This window comes from Rhinatrema bivittatum, unplaced genomic scaffold, assembly GCF_901001135.1.
Source record: "Rhinatrema bivittatum unplaced genomic scaffold, aRhiBiv1.1, whole genome shotgun sequence".
NCBI classification, from domain to species: Eukaryota; Metazoa; Chordata; class Amphibia; order Gymnophiona; family Rhinatrematidae; genus Rhinatrema; species Rhinatrema bivittatum.
The window spans coordinates 130740-151320 of NW_021820749.1; the positions used below are offsets into that span (position 1 = coordinate 130740).

Genomic DNA, 20581 nt, shown 5'->3' on the forward strand with positions numbered 1-20581 from the left:
CATTTCTGTCTTTATCTCTTTTGCTTTTACATGGTCTTTTATTCTGCTGCCACTTTTGTTCTTCTTTCCTCCATCTCCCTCTTTCTTTTCTGAGCATCATACCCTCTTACTCTCTCTGCTAATTTTTCTATAACTCTCTCTCATGCAAACTCCCTTTTTCTCTCTTCCTCCCTTTCTCATAAGGCCTTCTGTCTTTCACTCTCCCTCTGTTATTCTCTCTCTTTCTTTTTAAGAGCTCCCTCCTATTCTTGTCTTTTATTCTATCTCTTTCAAAAATTTTCACTCCTTATTTCTCAGTCTTAGGCAGTAACTATTTTGGGGGCCGATGCAATAAAACACACATAAGCAAAATGTGTCCATTAGGAACACACATGTTTTCAATGTTTGCACAATGAATATGTCATTAACCCGGATGCAATATTTAAAGGAATCAAAAATGAAAAGCGTGCGAAAAAGGCATGAGTTGTTCAAAACAGAGCGTTCATAGTACCATATATTTTATTGCATTAGACATCCAATATTGCATCACAAGTGCAATCTGTGTATGTGTATATTTGTCAAAAAGGCTTTTGTCAACTGTAATACAATAAGTAATATTTTTAAATTAAAAAATTAATGATATTTTAATTAAAAAAGCAATATTTGAAACCAGCTTTGCACCCCCAATGTGATGTCAACATGCACAACACAATCCTATCTGTATGGTATATAAATCACTGCAATGAAGTAAACTTTCCTTTTGTGCTGAGTTCAATTGGGACTGTTATTGCCACAGACTGGTGTGAACTGGTTCCTTGAATTCACACAATTTTTGCTTCAATTTTTTCATTTTCTTCATTTTCCAAAGGTAAGAAGTAGTTGCTTTCTACTTATTTGTATGTCCGCAGACTTGTTTGTTGGTTTTTTTCATGTTATATTTTACCTTTTGTTGGCCTGGAGGAGCAATTGGACGTCCTTGAAGGTGTTATCAAAGCTCACTTCTCAGACACCGATTGGTAGCGAGCACAAACAGGGTCTTTTTTATCGATGACCAATTCCTGGATGTCCACTTAAACATTGTATGAATGGTAGGCAGGCAACTTCCGGGCACTAACATTCTTATCCAGTTTTTTGAGTGTCCTTGAATTCTGGCCCCCAGAAATCGCTTTAGCGACACCCAAGTCTTGGATGTCGAGCCTTGAAGGTGCTATCGATGCTCAATTCTTGGACATTGATTGGTAGAAAATATCCACAAACGGGGTCTTTTTTTATTGATGTCCGAATCCTGAATGTCTACTTTAACATGAATGGTGGTCAGGTAACCTCTGGGCGCTAACATTCTTATCCAGCTTTTTTAGCATCCTTGCATTCCAGCCCCCGGAAATCACTTTAGTGTCACCCAAGTCTTGGACGTCGATTTCAGACCCAGGCCTTGTGCGTCAGTACCATACCTGTTAAAGGACCCCCACAGGCTTATAAAAAATGGTCGTTTGTAAACAAGCCTTTTTTTAAAGGACACCCAATTCATGTACGCCAAAGGGTTGGATTTTCATACCATTAAAGCCCACTTTTTTCGTGCTTCCAGAGAAGCCATTGTAATTTCAATGATTGTCTGTCTTATGTTCTTGTGAGTCCCTTTTTCTTATCTGTCCATGCTCTCTGGAATGCCTGTATCTTTGCTGTTCTTATGATAGTCTGTTTTTCTATATGTTCATGCTCTCTGGGAGGCCTTTTTCTCTCTGTCCATGCTTTCTGGGAGGCTTGTGTCTTTGTTGTTCTTCATGATCATCTGTTTTCTCATGTATCATTGCTCTTTTTGAAGCCAATAACAGGAGTACAGTGCTTTTGTTCCCTGTCTCTATTTTAGCAGCAAGCCAGTGAAATGGAGAACAACTGTCACAATGCTGATGTCCAAGTGGACAGACAGTTCAATGGAGGAAAATGAAAGTTGCCTCAGGAGGATAGAAAGGAAGCTGTGCAGGAAAAGTAGGCAGGCCCCAGTGGTCTCCAACGTCCACTGAAGTGTGTATGTGATGTGCGCTTCTCCGATGCTGAGAAGGAGCAGCTGTGTTAGAGCAACTGCATGAACTACAGGATGTTCTTCAAATCCAAGTCTTCCACATCAACCAAGAAGCAAATCTGGACATGGATTGCATGAGAGGTCAGTCTCTGGGGGATCAAGACATTGGATGTGAAGCAGATTCAGCATCTCTGGCATGACACCCACAGAGAGCTTAAAGAGAAGGCGGGCAAAATTGAGGCTTCACAAATGTTGTGTTCAGAGTTGCAGAGTTGGCAATCTGTTGTGTTCGTAGTTGACAGACTGCTTGGGAGTTAGCAATCTGATGTGTTCAGAGTTGCGGAGTTGGCAATCTGTTGGTATTTAGGAGAGTTGTAGGTGGCCTTGGACCTTGGACCAGTGGCAGATGACCACGCCCCCGGGGGAAGATCCTGAGAGGGATCACTGGTCAGGCTCAGAGTATGGAGACAGACACACCCTAGTTCTTTTATTAGACAGTATACTGAACCACCAGAGGTGGCAGTAGTGAGCTGGAATGCCTGGATGGGCTGTAGTCCCTCAGATACTGGAACAGTGATCCCTGGAGGCTGAGCTGTAGAGAAACTGAAATATAGTGAGTAGGCAGGATATGCAGAGTTCATGTATCAAACCAGATGGTAACACTCACACAATGTCTCATAGAAGCCCAGGAGCTGGAATGTAATAGGCCCTCGAGGAGCGAGTACCTGTTCCAGGGAAAGCTCTGAGAGAGTGATGGTATCTCACTGAAGAAGTTAGCAGTAAAGACTTCCAGGCAGAAGAGAGTACGAGTAAGTCTGGGAACGAGGGCCCTCGAGGAGTGAGTACCGGTTCCAAACTGTCACCTGAAAAACAAAGAAGAGAGCGAGGCCCCCGAGGAGCAGATACCCCTGGTAAGTCCGAGGAGGCAGAGTAACTGAGGTAGAGTAACCCTTGCTAACTCAATCTGTTAGCAAATTCTGAGACCTTAAATATCCGTCATGGATGATGTCATCTTTGGAGGACGCCCCCGAGGTTCACACCATTGCCGGTACTTCAGTCAGGCCACGCCACGCCTATGCCCCAGGCCTCCAGGAAACATGGCGGTTCACAGCATCAAGCCAATCCGGGGACGCTGGAGGACTTCGGCAGGAGAACACCGCGGCAGCCAATCTTCCCGCGGATGAAGAGGGAGGCGCCAAAGAGGTAAGGAGGGTGGAAAGAGGGCGTCGGGAACCGATGGACACAACAGTACCCCCCTTCAAAGGGTGAGTTCCTCTTCGGGTATCAGGCTTACGTTTTGAAGGATGCGTGAGGTGGAACTGACGAAGCATCTGTTAATCCAGGATATTGGTCTGAGGCTCCCAAGAGATCACTTCGGGCCGAAACCTTCCCACTTTAGAAGGTATTCAAAAGTCTTGCCTCTTTTATGAACATCCAGAATCTCTGTGATCTTGAGTTCTAATTCATCTTCTGTATTGAAGATAAGTGAGTCTTGAGATATAGAAGATAGTTCATTCGGAGTTGTATCATCTTCGTCTTGAAATATTGAAGAACATTCACTGGTTAGTGTATTGTCTTCATCTTGAACTATTGAAGATCATTCACTGGTTAGTATACCGTCTTCGTCTTGATTTATTGAAGAACATTCACTAGGTGGATTATCGTCTTCATCTTGATGGATTGAAGAACATTCACTGGTTAGTATACCATCTTCATCTTCATGTATTGAAGAACATTCACTGGGTAGAGTATTGTCTTCGTCTTGATGGATTGATGAACATTCACTGGTTAGTGTACCATCTTCATCTACCTTTTCCCCAAGGCAGATATCCGTACCAGCTAGTGGCTCAGATGGTCGGATAAAGTCCTTCCGGAGATTTTCTTCACAATCTTCTGACGTTGCTTTGTTCTCAAATGCTGAGAGAAAATATGCCTGTCCTTTCGGGGGTTCAGTTATAGACTTCTGTTGTCTGGCACAGTTATAGGGGTCCAGTGGAGGAAGAACATCAACTACTTCTTTGGAAAATATATCCCCGAAGGGGGTGTACTGGAGCAGCAGTCCTGATACTGCTGGAGTCACAGGCGTGCTTGTGACAGGCGATATCTCCTTAAGGCATTTCCAATGACATTCTGGGCCCCAGTGGACGAGATCTAGGGATGCCCAGTCAAAATGGGGTTGATGTACTTGCAACCAGGGTAACCCCAGAACGATAGGGTGCACAGTCTTTTCCAGTACAAAGAAGGAGAGCAATTCTGTATGAAGAGCTCCGGTGCGGAGATTAACTGATTCGGTTTGGCAAGTCACATCTCCCGGTAAGGGCTCTCCATGAATGGAGGATAACCGTAATGGGTCTTTCAACTTGATGAGGGGGATCCTCAAATATTCCACTAGACTTCTGAGAATGAAGTTGCTTCCTGCCCCTGAGTCCTCTAGGGCTGGGGTCCATAGGTCAAGGAGACTGGGAGAGAGAGCGTACGAGAGGGTGCAGTAAGGCTTAACAACAGTCTTCCAGTAGGACTTTGGCCAGTCCGTCTTTTCGGCCGAATGGAGCATGTAGAGACATCATGGCCAGACTGACCACAGTACATGCAAAGGCCGTGCTTCATCCAAAATCTTCTCTCCTTGGAAGTCAAGTGTCCATGACCAAGTTGTATAGGTTCATCTGTATCAGCAGCAGGGATTACTGGAACCATCCGAGGTGCAGATGCAGCTCTGGCATGTTTCAACCCAGGTAACACCTTAGGCCGGAGTTCCTTCACCTTGTCCCAGAGTCGTAGATCAATCCGAGTAGCTAAGGCTATTAATTCATCCAGCAAGTCCTTCAAACGGTTATCCAGGCCTCTGCAAAAGAGAGTCTTAAAACATCTGGAGTCCCAGCGTAGTTCTGCCGCAAGAGCTTTGAACTCGATGGCAAATTCAGCCAATGATCTGTTGCCTTGCTTCAAATCCACCAAAGCGGAACCGGCTACAGACATACGAGCAGGGTCATCAAAAACGGATTTAAACAAGTCCATAAATCCTTCTAGCAAAATAGAGTCCTTGCGTTCCCACAAGGTGGATGCCCAAGATAGGGCTCTACCATCCAGGTATGAAAGGATGTAGGTAATCTTGGAGAGAGCTGTAGGAAATAGAGACGGCTGTAATGCAAAGTGTATGCAGCACTGGTTCAAAAAGCCCGGGTCTTCTGGATTTCTCTGGAAAAGCGGATTGGAGCCTCCAGTGGTACAGCAGTCTTTAAAGTTAACTCCGGTGACTGACCTTCTTGGTTGGAGGCTGTGCCTTGAACCTTCTGTGAGTGTAGCTGATGAAATGCTGCAGTAAGTTTCTCCAAAGCGTCTTGCTGCTCCACAATGCACTGGGCAAGGCCCAGTATGGCCTGCAGCGCACTCAGTTGTGCCGGATCCATGGAGTTAGCAATTTGTTGTGTTCGGAGTTGCAGAGCTGGCAATCTGTTGTGTTCGTACTGGGCAGACTGCTTGGGAGTTAGCAATCTGATGTGTTCAGTGTTGCGGAGTTGGCAATGTGTTGGCATTTAGGAGAGTTGTAGGTGGATCCTTGGACCAGTTGCAGATGACCACGCCCCCGTCACAGATGATGTCATCTTCGGGGGACATCCCTGAGGTTCGCACCATTGCCGGTACTTCAGTCGGAACCGCACCTCACGCGCACCCCTAGGCCTCCAGGAAACATGGCGGTTCGCAGCGTCGAGCTGATCCAGGGACACAGGAGGACTTCAGCAGGAGGACGCCACGGCAGCCAATCTTCCTCCAGATGAAGAGGAAGGTGCCAAAGAGGTAAGGAGGGTGGAGAGAGGGCGTCGGGAACTGATGGACACAACAGTACCCACAAATACAAAGAATCTTCGCCGAATTATTCGGCCGTCTAAAGGAGCAAATTTAAACAAACCCCCCAAACTCCTGACCCCCCCCAAGACTTACAAAACTCCCTGGTGGTCCAGCGGGGGATCCGGGAGCCATCTCCTGCACTCACACCCTCGGCTGCCGGTATTCAAAATGGCGCCGATAGCCTTTGACCTTCTATGTCACAGGGGCTACCGGTGCCATTGGTCGGCCCCTGTCACATGGTAAGAGCAATGGATGGCCGGCACCATCTTGTGCTCCTACCATGTGACAGGAGCTGACCAATGACACCGGTAGCAACTGTGACATAGTAAGGGCACCGGCCATCCATTGCTCCTACCATGTGACTGGGGCCGACCAATGGCACCGGTAACCCCTGTGACATAGTAAGGTCGAAGGCTATTCGCACCATTTTGAATACCGGCAGCCGAGGACGTGAGTGCAGGAGATGGCTCCCAGACCCCCCGCTGGACCACCAGGGAGTTTTGGTAAGTCTTGGAGGGGGGAAGGAGGGTGGGGGGTTGTAGTTAATTCAGTTTTAGCCAGGAAACGAATAAGAATAAACACATTAATGTATCGGGGGCCCCCCTTGCTAAATGCAACATATCTGCCCCCCGACGAATACGAATTCCAAATGCAACGTATGGTGTCCCTCTGCACATCCCTATTCTTTTTTTTGGTGCTTGGGTGGTTAACATAACAAATTATTGACTGTCTTATCCTTTCCTGCAGCTGCACCGTCGAACAACGTGACTACTCAGAATGTGAAAGATGGTGTGGAAGGAGATTGAGACTCTCCTTCCATGCTGGAATTCATGTTCCAGGACATTTCTGATAAGCATCCTCCCACTGACAGCAAATTGATTGAGGAGAGCCAGCCTGAGGAAGAATGGACCATAACCTTGCAGGAGGACACCCTGGAAACACAGTCAGTGGAGACTATAGGGGCTTCGGTAGAGACCTATTAGTAAAAATTTGAAACTTATCATTAAAATCATCCATTGTACCTGAAAACTGGAGGATAGCTAATGTAACCCCCATATTTAAAAAGGGCTCCAGGGGAGATCCGGAAAATTACAGACCAGTTAGCCTGACTTCAGTGCCAGGAAAAATAGTGGAAAGTGTTCTAAACATCAAAATCACAGAACATATAGAAAGACAAGGTTTAATGGAACAAAGTCAGCATGGCTTTACCCAAGGCAAGTCTTGCCTCACATATCTGCTTACTTTTTTGAAGGAGTTAATAAACATGTGGATAAAGGTGAACCAGTAGATGTAGTATACTTGGATTTTCAGAAGGCATTTGACAAAGTTCCTCATGAGAGCTTCTAGGAAAAGTAAAAAGTCATGGGATAGGTGGCGATGTCCTTTCATGGATTGCAAGCTGGCTAAAAGACAGGAAACAGAGAGTAGGATTAAATGGACAATTTTCTCAGTGGAAGGGAGTGGGCAGTGCAGTGTTGTGCCTCAGGGATCTGTACTGGGACCCTTACTTTTCAATATATTTATAAATGATCTGGAAAGAAATATGACGAGTGAGGTAATCAAATTTGCAGATGATACAAAATTGTTCAGAGTAGTTAAATCACAAGCAGATTGTGATAAATTGCAGGAAAACCTTATGAGGCTGGAAAATTGGGCATGTAAATGGCAGATGAAATTTAATGTGGACAAGTGCAAGGTGATGCATATAGGGAAAAATAACCCATCCTATAGTTACACAATGTTAGGTTCCATATTAGGTGCTACTATCCAAGAAAGAGATCTAGGCGACATAGTGGATAACACATTGAAATTGTCGGTTCAGTGTGCTGCAGCAGTCAAAAAAGCAAATAGAATGTTGGGAATTATTAGAAAGGGAATGGTGAATAAAACGGAAAATGTCATAATGCCTCTGTATCGCTCCATGGTGAGACCGCACCTTGAATATTGTGTACAATTCTGGTCGCTGCATCTCAAAAAAGATATAATTGCGATGGAGAAGGTACAGAGAAGGGCTACCAAAATGATAAGGGGAATGGAACAGCTCCCCTATGAGGAAAAACTAAAGAGGTTAGGACTTTCCAGCTTGGAGAAGAGATGGCTGAGGGGGGATATGATAGAGCTGTTTAAAATCATGAGAGGTCTAGAACGGGTAGATGTGAATTGGTTATTTACTCTTTCGGAGAACAGAAAGACTAGGGGACACTCCATGAAGTTAGCATGTGGTACATTTAAAACTAATTGGAGGAAGTACTTTTTTACTCAATGCACAATTAAACTCTGGAATTTGTTGCCAGAGGATGTGGTTAGTGCATTTAATATAGCTGTGTTTAAAAAAGGATTGGATAAGTTCTTGGAGGAGAGGTCCATTACCTGCTGTTAAGTTCACTTGGAGAATAGCCACTGCCATTAGCAACGGTAGCATGGAATGGACTTAGTTTTTGGGTGCTTGCCAGTTTCTTATGGCCTGGATTGGCCACTGTTGGAGACAGGATGCTGGGCTTGATGGACCCTTGGTCTGACCCAGTATGGCATGTTCTTATGTAGCATGCAGCAGGCCATAACAATAGATGCAACTTTTTCAGGACTGTACTGGAGGGCACCACCTGACTGTTGCAAGCTTCTGAATCATTCTCTCAGCACACCAAATGTCCACTGAATGATAGACCTAGTGCTGGTATGGGCCTCATTGTACTTTCTTTCACCGCAATGTGTGGGGCAGGAGCGGAGTCAGCAACCACGGCTTACAGCCATAGCCACAATTACCTAATAAAGAGTAAAGCAATATTGCATCAAAGACACTGAAAAGAAACCACTAAATACCTATATATACTAATTCATATGGTATATACATAACTGGTTCATTTTATACTACACCCACTTTGTACCAAAATACTTTCTGGTTAAAACAATTAACTTGTACAGTGTCCTGCATTCCTCTTTGCCACTCGGTTGTCTATCAAGACATCTAACAGCTACTGTTACTTACCAAGCAACCAGCCATCACCGTATTTCCCTTTGGGAAAATCAGTTCCAAGTGACAAACAAGCAAGGATGTAGGAATCATGGCAGCTCCTCAGAAACCTCGATACTACATTCAGGATCCATTGCTGTGTATCACAAATCATCTGCACATTCATCAAATGGAATGACTTCCGATTGTGGAATGTACTCTCCTGTTCCAAGCTGGGGTAAGTGCAATATGGTTGCAGTCTATTGTGCCTAATAGGGATGTGAATCGTGTGCCCGATCGTCTTAATGATCGGGTTCGGCTAGAGGGGGAAAAAAATCTGATCGGTGGTGATGTGAATCGGAATCGTTTCCGATTCACATAATTTTTTTTTTAGTGAGGCCCGACCCTTTAAAATTGACCCCTTACCTTCCCCCACCCTCCCGAACCCCCCAAAAACTTTTTACAATTACCTGGTGCTCCAGTGGGGGCGTGGGGACTGATCTCCCACTCTCGGGCCATCAGCGCCATTTTGGCTGCCTCAAAAATGGCGTCGATGGCCCGATAAAAAAAACCCCACCGACCCTTTAAAAATGACCCCTTAGCTTCCCCCACCCTCTCAAGCCCCTCAAAACATTTTAAAATTACCTGGTTGTCTAGTGGTGGTCCCGGGAGTGATCTCCCGTTCTCGGGCCATCGGCTGCCACTCATAAAGATGGCGCCGATGGCCCTTTGCCCTTACCATGTGACAGGGTATCCGTGCCATTGGCCGGCTCCTGTCACATGGTAGGAGCACTGGATGGCCGGCTCCATCTTTAAAGATGGCGGTGGCCATCTTTACGATGGCGGCGGCCATCTTTAAATATGGCGCCAACCAGCCAGTGCTCCTACCATGTGACAGGGGCCAGCCAATGGCACGGATACCCTGTCATATGGTAAGAGCAAAGGGCCATCGGCGCCATCTTTATGAGTGGCAGCTGACAGCCTGAGAACGGGAGATCACTCCCGGGACCACCACTAGACCACCAGGTAATTTTAAAATGTTTTGGGGGGATCGGGAGGATGGGGGAAGCTAAGGAGTCGTTTTTAAAGGGTCGGGTGTTTTTTTTTTTATCAGGCCATCAGTGCCATTTTTGAGTGGCAGCCAAAATGGCGCCGATGGACCGAGAGCGGGAGATCGGTCCCCGTGCCCCCACTGGACCACCAGGTACTCGTAAAAAGTTTTGGGGGGGTTCGGGAGGGTGGGGGTAGGTAAGGGATTAGTTTTATAGGGTCGGGGTGGGTTTAGGGGTTGTTTTGGTGTGCCAGTTTTCCCCGCCCTCCCCCTCCCCCGATTTATGATTTTTCACGATAAATCAGGGGAATTTCTATTGTATCGCGACTCTTAACGATTTTTGATGATTTAAAAAATATCTGATAATTTTTTTAAATCATCAAAAAACGATTCACATCCCTAGTGCCTAATACATTGGGCATCCCAGCTATGTCAAAGAATCCATGCCAGATCTCCTGCAGTTGCCCTGGGTCCACTGGGAAATAAATATACTGTTGCATATGTTTCATCCTAGCCCTCAAGACTTGTCCAAAGCGCTGTGAGACTGAGAACTGATTCATCCCGCAAACCAGTCCTACTGTATTCTAGAAACTTCCTATAGTGAAAAAAGGCAAGGCACACAGAAGTTTCATCAACCCAGGGACCGCATGCTTGTGAAAGGCAATTGGATCAATATCATTGCGCAAGTCCTCATATAGGGTCTCAATTGCACTAGAGCCGAGATGGTATCTTCACACCACTTCTGATTCAGGTAATCCAGGGAGAGTTGTGCATGGCCAAATAAGATGCTGCTTGCAGGGTCTATAGTTGGCTCTGGGTTGCACTTGAAAACATAACAACATAAGTAACATAAGACATGCCATACTAGGTCAGACCAAGGGTCCATCAGATGCTTTTTAAACACAGTTAGACCAACCACATCCTCAGCATATCACAGCTATGTGGTGGGTAGGATCCAAAAGCACTGAAAACTTCAGGGTTCATAAAAGTCCTTGTTAATTAAAGACACCCAAGGCCTGAGGTTTTCACAGATGACTTGGAATTTGGCATCCATTGTTCTAGTAATGGCCGATCAACTTTTAGGTGTCTTTTTGATGATGTTACCAACGCCAAAGTCCAGGGTGTCTTGTGATGGCCCCAGAAATGGACATCCAATTGACAAGTTTTTAATAAGGATTTAAAAGGATTTAAGCCATTTGCTAACCTGTGCCTTTGCCATCACATGGTCCTTTGGTCTTCTGTCATTGGCAGGATTATTTGATATCACCCTCGCTTGTGTGCCTTTTGTGGCTACCCTAATTCTTGCTTGCAGACACAAAAAGAAGGTCAGCATGACAAGGAAGTAAACAGTTTCAATTGAAAAGCAGGAAACCTTCAGGAAACTCCATTAGCTTCAGCACAATAACACCAACTACCACTAGCTCCAGTACACTAACACTAGGATAAGGCAGGCGCAACATTTTGAACGTAAGTAAACTCACTATGGAAGCACAAAATTTCAGTGCATGTTACTGCATCAGGTACTAATAGTGCATGTTACTGCATCAGGTACTAATAGACAATTCTCGCATGTTTTTTTTAATTATTATTTTATTGATTTTCACAATACAACATCACCTTTAGGAAACAAACATGAAAATATAGTACCACTGTAATCCAGTCAGTACTGATAACCAAACAATCATAGATTAGAGATCAGGACAGTGACCATTAAACTTAATTGTCACATTTAAATTAGATTAGCATGCTATTGGTGCTATTCCCTACACACAGATATTGTGAGCGCGGTATGGACATCTTAATCCAGATATTGCATTGGCATTCCTTTGGTGCTTAAAAAATGTGCTTCCAATCACGCGCTCACCACCGCAGTAAATGGAATGCCCACATTTGCATCGGCCCCTGTATCTTCCCTTTTCTGTCACCTAATCTCTCATTTTCTGGCTTTTCTTTATAAATGCACAGATACTCTTCTCCCAGAAGCATTTTCTTGGGAATATACATTAATGAAAGATATTTACTTTTTGCCCTAATAATATGTGCATGTGTGTAACTACCAATGCAATTCTTAATGCCTTATGATTCTTTATGGGGTTTACAATACCTTTTTATGGACTAGCATAAGAGATATTGAAATATACTGATTATCAATCAATCATCTGAAGAAATGTTGTTTTGAAAGCTCATGCACATGCAACATCTTTAGATAAATCTGATGTTGATCCCATAAAGGTTTCACAATGCTTAGAGAATTCAGTTCTCTACTGGACCAATACAGATTTTAGGCTTCTGTTCTCATTACGTTTTGATAACTTTTTCATTTTGTTTTCACAGATGTTTGTCTGGCATACTATAGCAGTGATTATGACACATCATTAAACAAAAGTCCACATGAATTTGGGATATTTCAGATTAACAGCTACTGGTGGTGCAATGTCAATCCAGAAGACAACAAAGCTTGCAAAATATCATGCAGTTGTATGTAAAATGTTATTTTATTTTTTAAATATACGAGACAGGAAATATTGAGGTAACCCCTATTCAGGGTGATTAAGAACAAAAGAACATAAAAACATGCCATACTGGGTCAGACCAAGGGTCCATCAAGCCCAGCATCCTGTTTCCAACAGTGGCCAATCCAGGCCATAAGAACCTGGCAAGTATCCAAAAACTAAGTCTATCTCATGCTACTGTTGCTAGTTTTAGCAGTGGCTTCTAAGTCAACTTAATTAATAGAAGGTAATGGACTTCTCCTCCAAGAACTTATCCAATCTTTTTTTAAACACAGCTACCTCTACCTCTAATATGCTTCAGAATGACTCCCCACAGACCAACTGTTATGCATGCTACAAAGTTTCAATGCAAAATGTTATAAAGTACCAATTCTAAAAGTTATAAAGTTCAATGCAATATGTTACAAAGTTCAATGTAAAATTTTAAAGAGTTCAATCTTAAATGTCTCAATGTTCCATTGTAAAACAAGAAGTCTACACTAATAGACTCCTCTGTTACACTGTAAACCAATGTGATATGTTGATGAACATTGGTATAGAAAAACAAACAAATAGATAAATAAATAAATACAGCTACACTAACTGTACTAACCATATCCTCTTTCAAAAAATTCCAGAATTTAATTGTGCATTGAGTGAAAAACAACTTATTTAACGCTTTTATATACCGACATTTGTATGGTACATCACATCGGTTTACAGTACAACTTATGAAGGATGAGAGGTACTTTCTCCGATTAGTTTAAATGTGCCACATGCTAACTTCATGGAGTGCCCCCTAGTCTTCTATTATCTGAAAGAGTAAATAACTGATTCACATCTACCCGTTCTAGACCTCTCGTGATTTTAAACACCTCTATCATATCCCCTCTCAGCCGTCTCTTCTCCAAGCTGAACAGCCCTAACTCTTCTGCTTTCCTCATAGGGGAGCTGTTTATCCATCGCAACTATATCTTTTTTGACATGTGGTGACCAGAATTGTACACAGTAGTCAAGGTGTGGTCTCACCATGGAGTGATATAGAGGCATTATGACATTTTACATTTATTAACCATTCCCTTTCTAATAATTCCTAACATTCTGTTTGCTTTTTTGACTGCTGCAGCACACTGAGTCAATGATTTTAAAGTATTATCCACTATGATGCCTAGATCTTTTTCCTGGGTGGTAACTCCTAATATGGAACCTAATATCATGTAACTACAGCAAGAGTTATTTTTCCCTATATGCAACACTTGCACTTGTCCACATTAAATTTCATCTGCTTTTTGGATGCCCAATCTTCCAGTCTTGCAAGGTCCTTCTGTAATGTATCACAATCTGTTTGATTTAACTACTCTGAAAAATTTTGTATCATCCGCAAATTTGATAACCTCACTCGTCGTATTCCTTTCCAGATCATTTATAAATATATTGAAAAGCACCGGTCCAAGTACAGATCCCTGAGGCACTCCACTGTTTATCCTTTTCCACTGAGAAAATTGACCATTTAATCCTTCTCTCTGTTTCCTATCTTTTAACAAGTTTGTATTCCACAAAAGGACATCACCAATTATCCCATGACTTTTTACTTTTCCTAGAAACCTCCCATGAGGAACTTTGTCAAATGCAGAAGCAGGGGAGGATGACCCGGGACCTGTGGGAGTCTTGGTGGGGTGAGCAGGTCTGGTCGCGAGCCGAGCACAGATGGGACGTGCAACAGTACCCCCCTCCTAGGCCTCCCTCTCCTTGGGCGAGGCTTGTCTGGGTGTGCTCTATGGAACCCCCGTAGGAGATCCTTGTCGAGGATGTTTTGTGAGGTCTCCCAGGAGTTTTCTTCGGCCCCATACCCTTCCCAGGCAATGAGATATTCCCAGCGGCCTCAACAGCGACGGACATAGAGGACCTCTCTTACCTGGAGGGTGTTGTCAGGTTCTGTGAAGACCTGTGGAGGTGGAGGATCTCTGCAAGAAGGCCAGGAGCATGAGTGGTTTTAATAGGGAGACGTGAAAAGTATTGTGGATACCCATGGATTGTGGCAACTGGAGTTGGTAGGTTACCACTCTGAAACGGTGGAGGATTGGGAATGGCCCAATATACGTCAGTGCTAGGTGAGGGGAAGGTAGTCACAGTCTAATGTGTCTGGTACTTAACCACGCCTTTTGGCCGGGTCTGAAGAGTGGAGCTGACCGCCGATGAGCGACATCAACTTTTTTGGAATGTTCGGCAGCTTGGGTCAGACACTCCTTCACTTGGTTCCATACATTGTGGATGGTCTGTGCTGTGAATTGAGCCACTGGCGAAGGCACGGAGAGGGGTACTGGCAAGGATAGTCGTGGCTGATGGCCAAACACCACTGAAAATGGAGAGACGTCCGTGGTGGCAGCAATATGTGTGTTGTGTGACAACTCGGCCCATGGTAGCATGTCGGCCCAATTGTCCTGTTGGTCATTTACATAAGAACTTAGGATGGTCTTTAGTGTCCAATTAGTTCTTTCTGCTTGGCCATTAGCCTGAGGGTGGTAGGCCGAGGTGAAGCTCAGGGTGATATTAAATTTCTGGCATAAGGATCGCCAGTATTTCACAGCAAACTGTGGCCCTCGGTCCAAAACTATTTCCTTAGGTAGGCCATGCAGTTGGAAGATGTGCCTCAGGAATAATTTAGCAAGTTTAGGAGCCAATGGAAGATTCCACAGAGGAATAAAATGTCCCATCTTAGAGAAACGGTCAATGATGACCCAGATGATGGTGTTATCTTGTGATGGGGGCAGATCGGTGATAAAATCAGTTGAAATACTGGACCAGGGTTCGGTGGGTGCTGGAAGTGGTTGGAGAAGTCCCCATGGCTAACCTGTGGGAGGTTTTTGTTGTGCACATTCAGGTCATGAATCAACGTAATTATGGGAATCTGTGACCATGCTGGGCCACCAGTAGAACTGTCTTAACATTTACAAGGTTCTGGCTCAACCAGGATGACCGGCTAGCTTTGAGTCATGGGCCCAGTGAAGTACACACTCACGTAGTCGGCGTGGGATGACTGTCTTTCCGGCGGGTACCGTAGTGGTAACTGCAAAGGACACACAAGCCGGATCAATAATGTGTCTTGGGGTGTCCAGTGTGTCTTCGGATTCAAGGGAGAACGAGAGTGTATCTGCATGGAGGTTCTTCGATGCTGGCCGGTAGAAAACCTCGAAATTGAATCGCTAGAAGAATAATGCCTATCGGACTTGTCTCAGATTTAATAATTGTGCCTCTTTTAGGTGCTCCAGATTCTTGTGATCTGTGAATATAGTAATTTTGTGTTGTGCACTTTCTAGCCATGGGCGCCACTCCTGGAGTGCTAGTTTGATGGCTAGGAGTTCACGGTCTCCAATTGTGTAATTTTGCTCCGCAGGCGAAAATTTGTGGGAATAGAATGAGTATGGTAGCAATGTACCCTTGGAGGAGTACTGACTCATCACTGCCCTGGCTCCAATGGCAGATGCGTCGACTTCAACGACAAATGGGCGGTATGGGTCTGGATGTCATAAAAAGGGACCAGAACAAAAAGCTTCTTTTAATGCATGGAATGCAGCTTGGGCCTTGGGTCTCCAAACACAGAGATTGGTTCCTTTCTTGGTCATTGCAGTGAGTGCAGCAGCTAACGTGGAATAGTTGGCAATAAAGCTCCTATAATAATTCGTGAATCTAAGGAATATTTGTAAGGCACGGAGGCCTACTGGCTGGGGCCAGTCGTGAATCCCTTGAAGCTTTTCAGGATCCATAGTAAACCCTTGATCGGAAATGATATATCCTACGAAGGGCAGATGCTTTTGTTCAAAGATGCATTTCTCTATTTATTTTATTTATTTAAAGATTTTCGCATAGAGGTGATTCTCTATGAGGCATTGAAGAACAGTTCTGACATGAGAGCGATGGGATTTCAAGTCCTTTGAGAAGATCAAGATGTCATCTAGGTATACAACTATGAATGAATAAAGTAGATCTCAGAGGATTTCATTCATCAGGCATTGAAACACCGCAGGGGCATTGCAAAGGCTGAAAGGCATCACTATGTACTCATAGTGGCCAACCCTGGTGTTGAAAGTGGTCTTCCATATATCCTCAGGCTGGATGCATACGATATTGTAAGCTCCTCGTAGATCATGTTTCATGAAGATCTGGGCCCCTTGCAGGCGGTCAAACAATTCACTGATGAGGGGTAACGGGTAGCAATCCTTGTGGGTGATGGCGTTCAGCCCTTGATAGTTGATACAAGGGCATAGTCCTCCATCCTTCTTCTTGATGAAGAACAAGCCTGCTTCTGTTGGAGAGTCAGAGGGTATGATGAACCCTTTCTTGAGATTCTCTTTGATGTACTCGGACATTGCCTGGGTCTCAGGAAGTGAGAGTGGATAGGTTCAACCTCTGGGAGGTGTAGTGCCAGGCAGACGTTCGATAGGACAATTAAATTTTCGGAGTGGAGGCAGTGTATCTGCCTTTTGCTTAGAGAAGACATCTTCAAAGTCAGAGTACTGACCCAGTAGGCCGGCGAGGGTTGTAGTCTTCAGGACAATAACTGCTGGGGAGACTTGTTTTAAGCAGTGTTTCTGGCATTGCGGGCCCCACTGGACCAGCTGGAGGGATTTCCAGTAGAATTGAGGTCTATGTGTTTGATACCAAGGAAGGCCCAGTATAACTGGGTGTGTGGAGTGTTTCAAAACATACAAGGATATTTCTTCCTCGTGGAGGGTTCCCATGGTGAGGTGGAAGGCCACCGTGTGATGCGTGATGCGTCCAGGGAGGTGTTCCCCTTGGATAGATGCAATGCGGAGAGGCACCTCTAGGAGTTGCATGGGGATTTTCAAGAGGTTGATGATGTTGTCCATGATGAAGCTGCCACTTGCTCCAGTGTCAATAAGATCGGTGGTAGCGAAGGAACGGTGGTGGCAGACTTGGGGGCCGATGACTGTAACGCCCAAGCTCAGGTCCCCGCCGAGTTTAGGCTTTGAGGTTTTCTGGACAGACCGGACATGACTGCCTCAGGTGTCTGGAAACACCACAGTATAAGCAGAGGCCCTGCTTCTTGTGCCAAAGACGCTCTTCAGGAGCAACCGCCCATGGTTGACTTGCATAGGTTCCTTGGTAGATGGAGGTGGTGCCGGTTAAGCTTTCAACTGAGGGCTTGGGGAAGGTGCTGGGCATTGAGCAGGAGGCCGGGATGCTTTCCCTTCATGGTGCTGTTGCTGGAGGTGATGGTCAATTTTCCCAGCAAGGGAAATCAGGTACTCTAAAGACATGGGATTCTCACAGACAATGAGCTCATCTTTGAGAGCAGGAGATAGGCCTTCTAGATAGAGTGCCCGGAGTCAGTCCTCTTGCCATCCCAGTTCCATAGCCAGTGTCCGGAACTCCACTGTAAACTCAGAGAGGGATCTTGAGCCTTGACGGAGATGGAGAAGGTGATGGCCCGCAACCGCCTGATGACCAGGATCTTCCAAGGTCTGCTTGAAGGTGGTGATGAACTGGGACAGTTGAGTGAGGATGGGGTCAGAACACTCCCTAAGTGCGGAAGCCCATGCTAGGGCCTTCTCCTCAAGGGGTGAGAGGATAAAAGTGATTTTTGTGGATTCCTTCAGGAACAATGATGGCTGAAGGGCAAATTGTATGAAGCACTGGTTGAGGAAGCCTCGGCAGAGGCATGGACCCCCATTGAAATGAGGTGGAGCTGGCAGCACCAGTAATGCTCTCAGTAGCAAGGTAGACATCAGGTCTGTGGGGTTAGCCATTACTGCATCCTACATTTGAGAGCGGAGTTCTTCTACTGAAGATGCTAGTGTCTCTAGGGCTCGTCGTTGCTCTTTGATAGTTGTGGACAGACCCAGAATGGTCCATATGGCGGGAGAGTCCACCAAGTCCATGGCCTTGGCAACCTGTTGCACCGGGAGGTGGACCCTTGCAGGATTGGTAGGCTCCCTCGTCATACCCAGAGAGCGCCTGCCCCCAGGAGGCAGACCACAAGAGGAGGCAGAGGCTAGCTGGAGCTTCACCAATAGCAACCCAGGGTTCCCTCATGTTGAGCCCTTGTTTAACCAGTCCGCCTGGTCTTAGGTGGGCCTCGCAGGATCTCCGTGAGAGAAAGTTCAGAGGTGTGCCCACCACGATCAAGGGTGCATGATCGATGTTCAGGCTAGAAGTCCGGGGTGCCAGAGAAGGCCAGAATAGAGTCTCTGAATGTATGGCAAGAATCAAGGCCAGAGTCAAGGTAGCGTAGTCAGCCAAAACAGTGGTCAATACCAGTGGTCAGCAGAAGGATAGTCAGCCAAAGCAGGGGTCAAGTTTCAAAGGTCAGTCCGTGGGTAGTCAGCCAAAGAAGGGGGTCATGTTCCAGGCGGCAGTCAGATGTGGTCAGTGGTCAGGCAGAGGTCAGTTCCAGGCAGCGGGCAGACATGGTCGAGGAAACAGAGGTCAAATCCAGGCGGCGATCAATGTAGTCAAGAACAGGCAGAGGTCAGTACCGAGAACACAGTCTGAGAGGTACTACCTGGTGAGACGAAGAAACAGGAGGACGCAGGAACAGAAGGACGCTGGAACTGAAGGATGCTAGAACAGAAGGATACTGGAACAGGACTGGAACAAGACTGGAATGAGACTGGAACAAGGCTGGAACAGACACTGGAAACACAGAGGCAAACTAGAAATCACAGCGTGATCGACCAGATTACCAAGGCAAGGAAGTGCAGGCAGGCACTTCCTTTTGAGCAGTGTTCAATCAGGGCGTGCCACGGAACTGGGATCCACACCTGGCCCTTTAAGGGGCTGGGTGGTCCGCTCGCACGCGCCTAGGGGCGGGGCAAATGCCACGGAGGACGCCGAGCCCCACCGTGAGGCCTGGCTGGAGGTGGAAGGCCAGGCGACCACCGCCGCGGGATACCGAAGCCTAGCTGAGCTTGCTGCAGAAGCAGGGGAGGATGACCCGGGACCTGTGGGAGTTTTGGTGGGGTAAGTAGGCCCAGACGCGAGCCAAGCGCGGATGGGACGCGCAACAGACTGTGCTTCTAGGATGGTATTTTTTAACAATGACCACGCCTCTTGCACACTTTTTACCTTTGTAGCTGCTCCTTTCAGTTTTTTTTAAATATTTTTCTCATTTTATCAAAGTTTCCCTTTCCCTGACCTTTACTGGGGCCACAATAATTCCCAAGGCAAAATCCCAAATTTACAGTCACCAGTCCTTTTTGCCTCAGAGTATGGGCTATTTTCTAATTGGAGGAAGGTGATCCTTCACGGTTGCTTTTTGAAGTTTGATTAGCATAGAAAGTAAGTTCTTTCAAACTGGTTGTTTGCCAGTTAGAGTCCACCCACTCAGCCTAAGTCCTCATTTACTTATATGGTTTTCCAAGACAAAAATCAGGTCTATCTGAAATCTTTCACAATTAAATTAAATGATAATCTAAGAGATACAGGTGTCCCACATAGAAATAAAAGATTTGAGACATTGACTAGGGATGTGCATTTGTTTAAAATGAGTGGGTAAACTGCAATAAAACTGGGGATTTTCATTTTTTTAAATGAAATGAATAGACAGTGCTCCTGAAAATAATGAAAATTCATTTGCATTTGTTTTTTAATTCCATTAAAGTCTATGGGGCAAACAAAACTGAATAGATTTTTTTCTACACAAGGCAAGCCATTGAAGACAGACAGAATGGAGCTAGGATGGGAGGGACATAGAAGGAGCAGGACCAATCATGGTCAAGGATTTTTTCAACCAGCCTAGCTTAGCTGGAACCTGTATGGATTGACAATGAGCTCCTCATTTTTTTTTAACCTGAAACTGAAAAGGAATATTAAACTTTGAGCAGTCACAATTTTGTATTCAGTCATTTCTCTGCTGGATTTCAGACAGAAAGGTTGCACTTCTAAAGTTCTATTTTAGAGCCAAAAAAAAGTTGTAAAAAAATATTTAGAAAGGAAAGGAAGTGCATAAGTTAGGAAAATGTCCCATATTTCCTTTAAAAATCCTGATCTCTGAATAAAACTGCTCACAGGTCCCAAATTTGTCTACAGAAGCAAACTCTTAGCCAAGAAATTCTGACATGAAACCAAAACTTCTTCTTTTATGTGGTTTATTGCAAAAGGTACAGCTCTAGTTTGCTCCCCTCATCCTACACAGGCAGTTCACTATTTACTTTTCATTTTTTACTACACACATACACAGCCAATCAATGCATTATTCTTTGATTACCCTCTTCCTTTCATCA

At 45.1% G+C, this 20581-nt stretch overlaps 1 protein-coding gene across 1 annotated transcript in view; it reads left to right on the forward strand.

The window, feature by feature from the left end:
- LOC115082076 (lysozyme C, milk isozyme-like) overlaps window positions 1–20581 on the forward strand; it is a 63831-nt gene that overhangs the window by 21116 nt on the left and 22134 nt on the right. The window contains exon 3 of the mRNA XM_029586342.1: window positions 12181–12324. Within this exon, the coding sequence (XP_029442202.1) occupies window positions 12181–12324 (144 nt within the window). The remainder of the gene's footprint in view (window positions 1–12180; window positions 12325–20581) is intronic.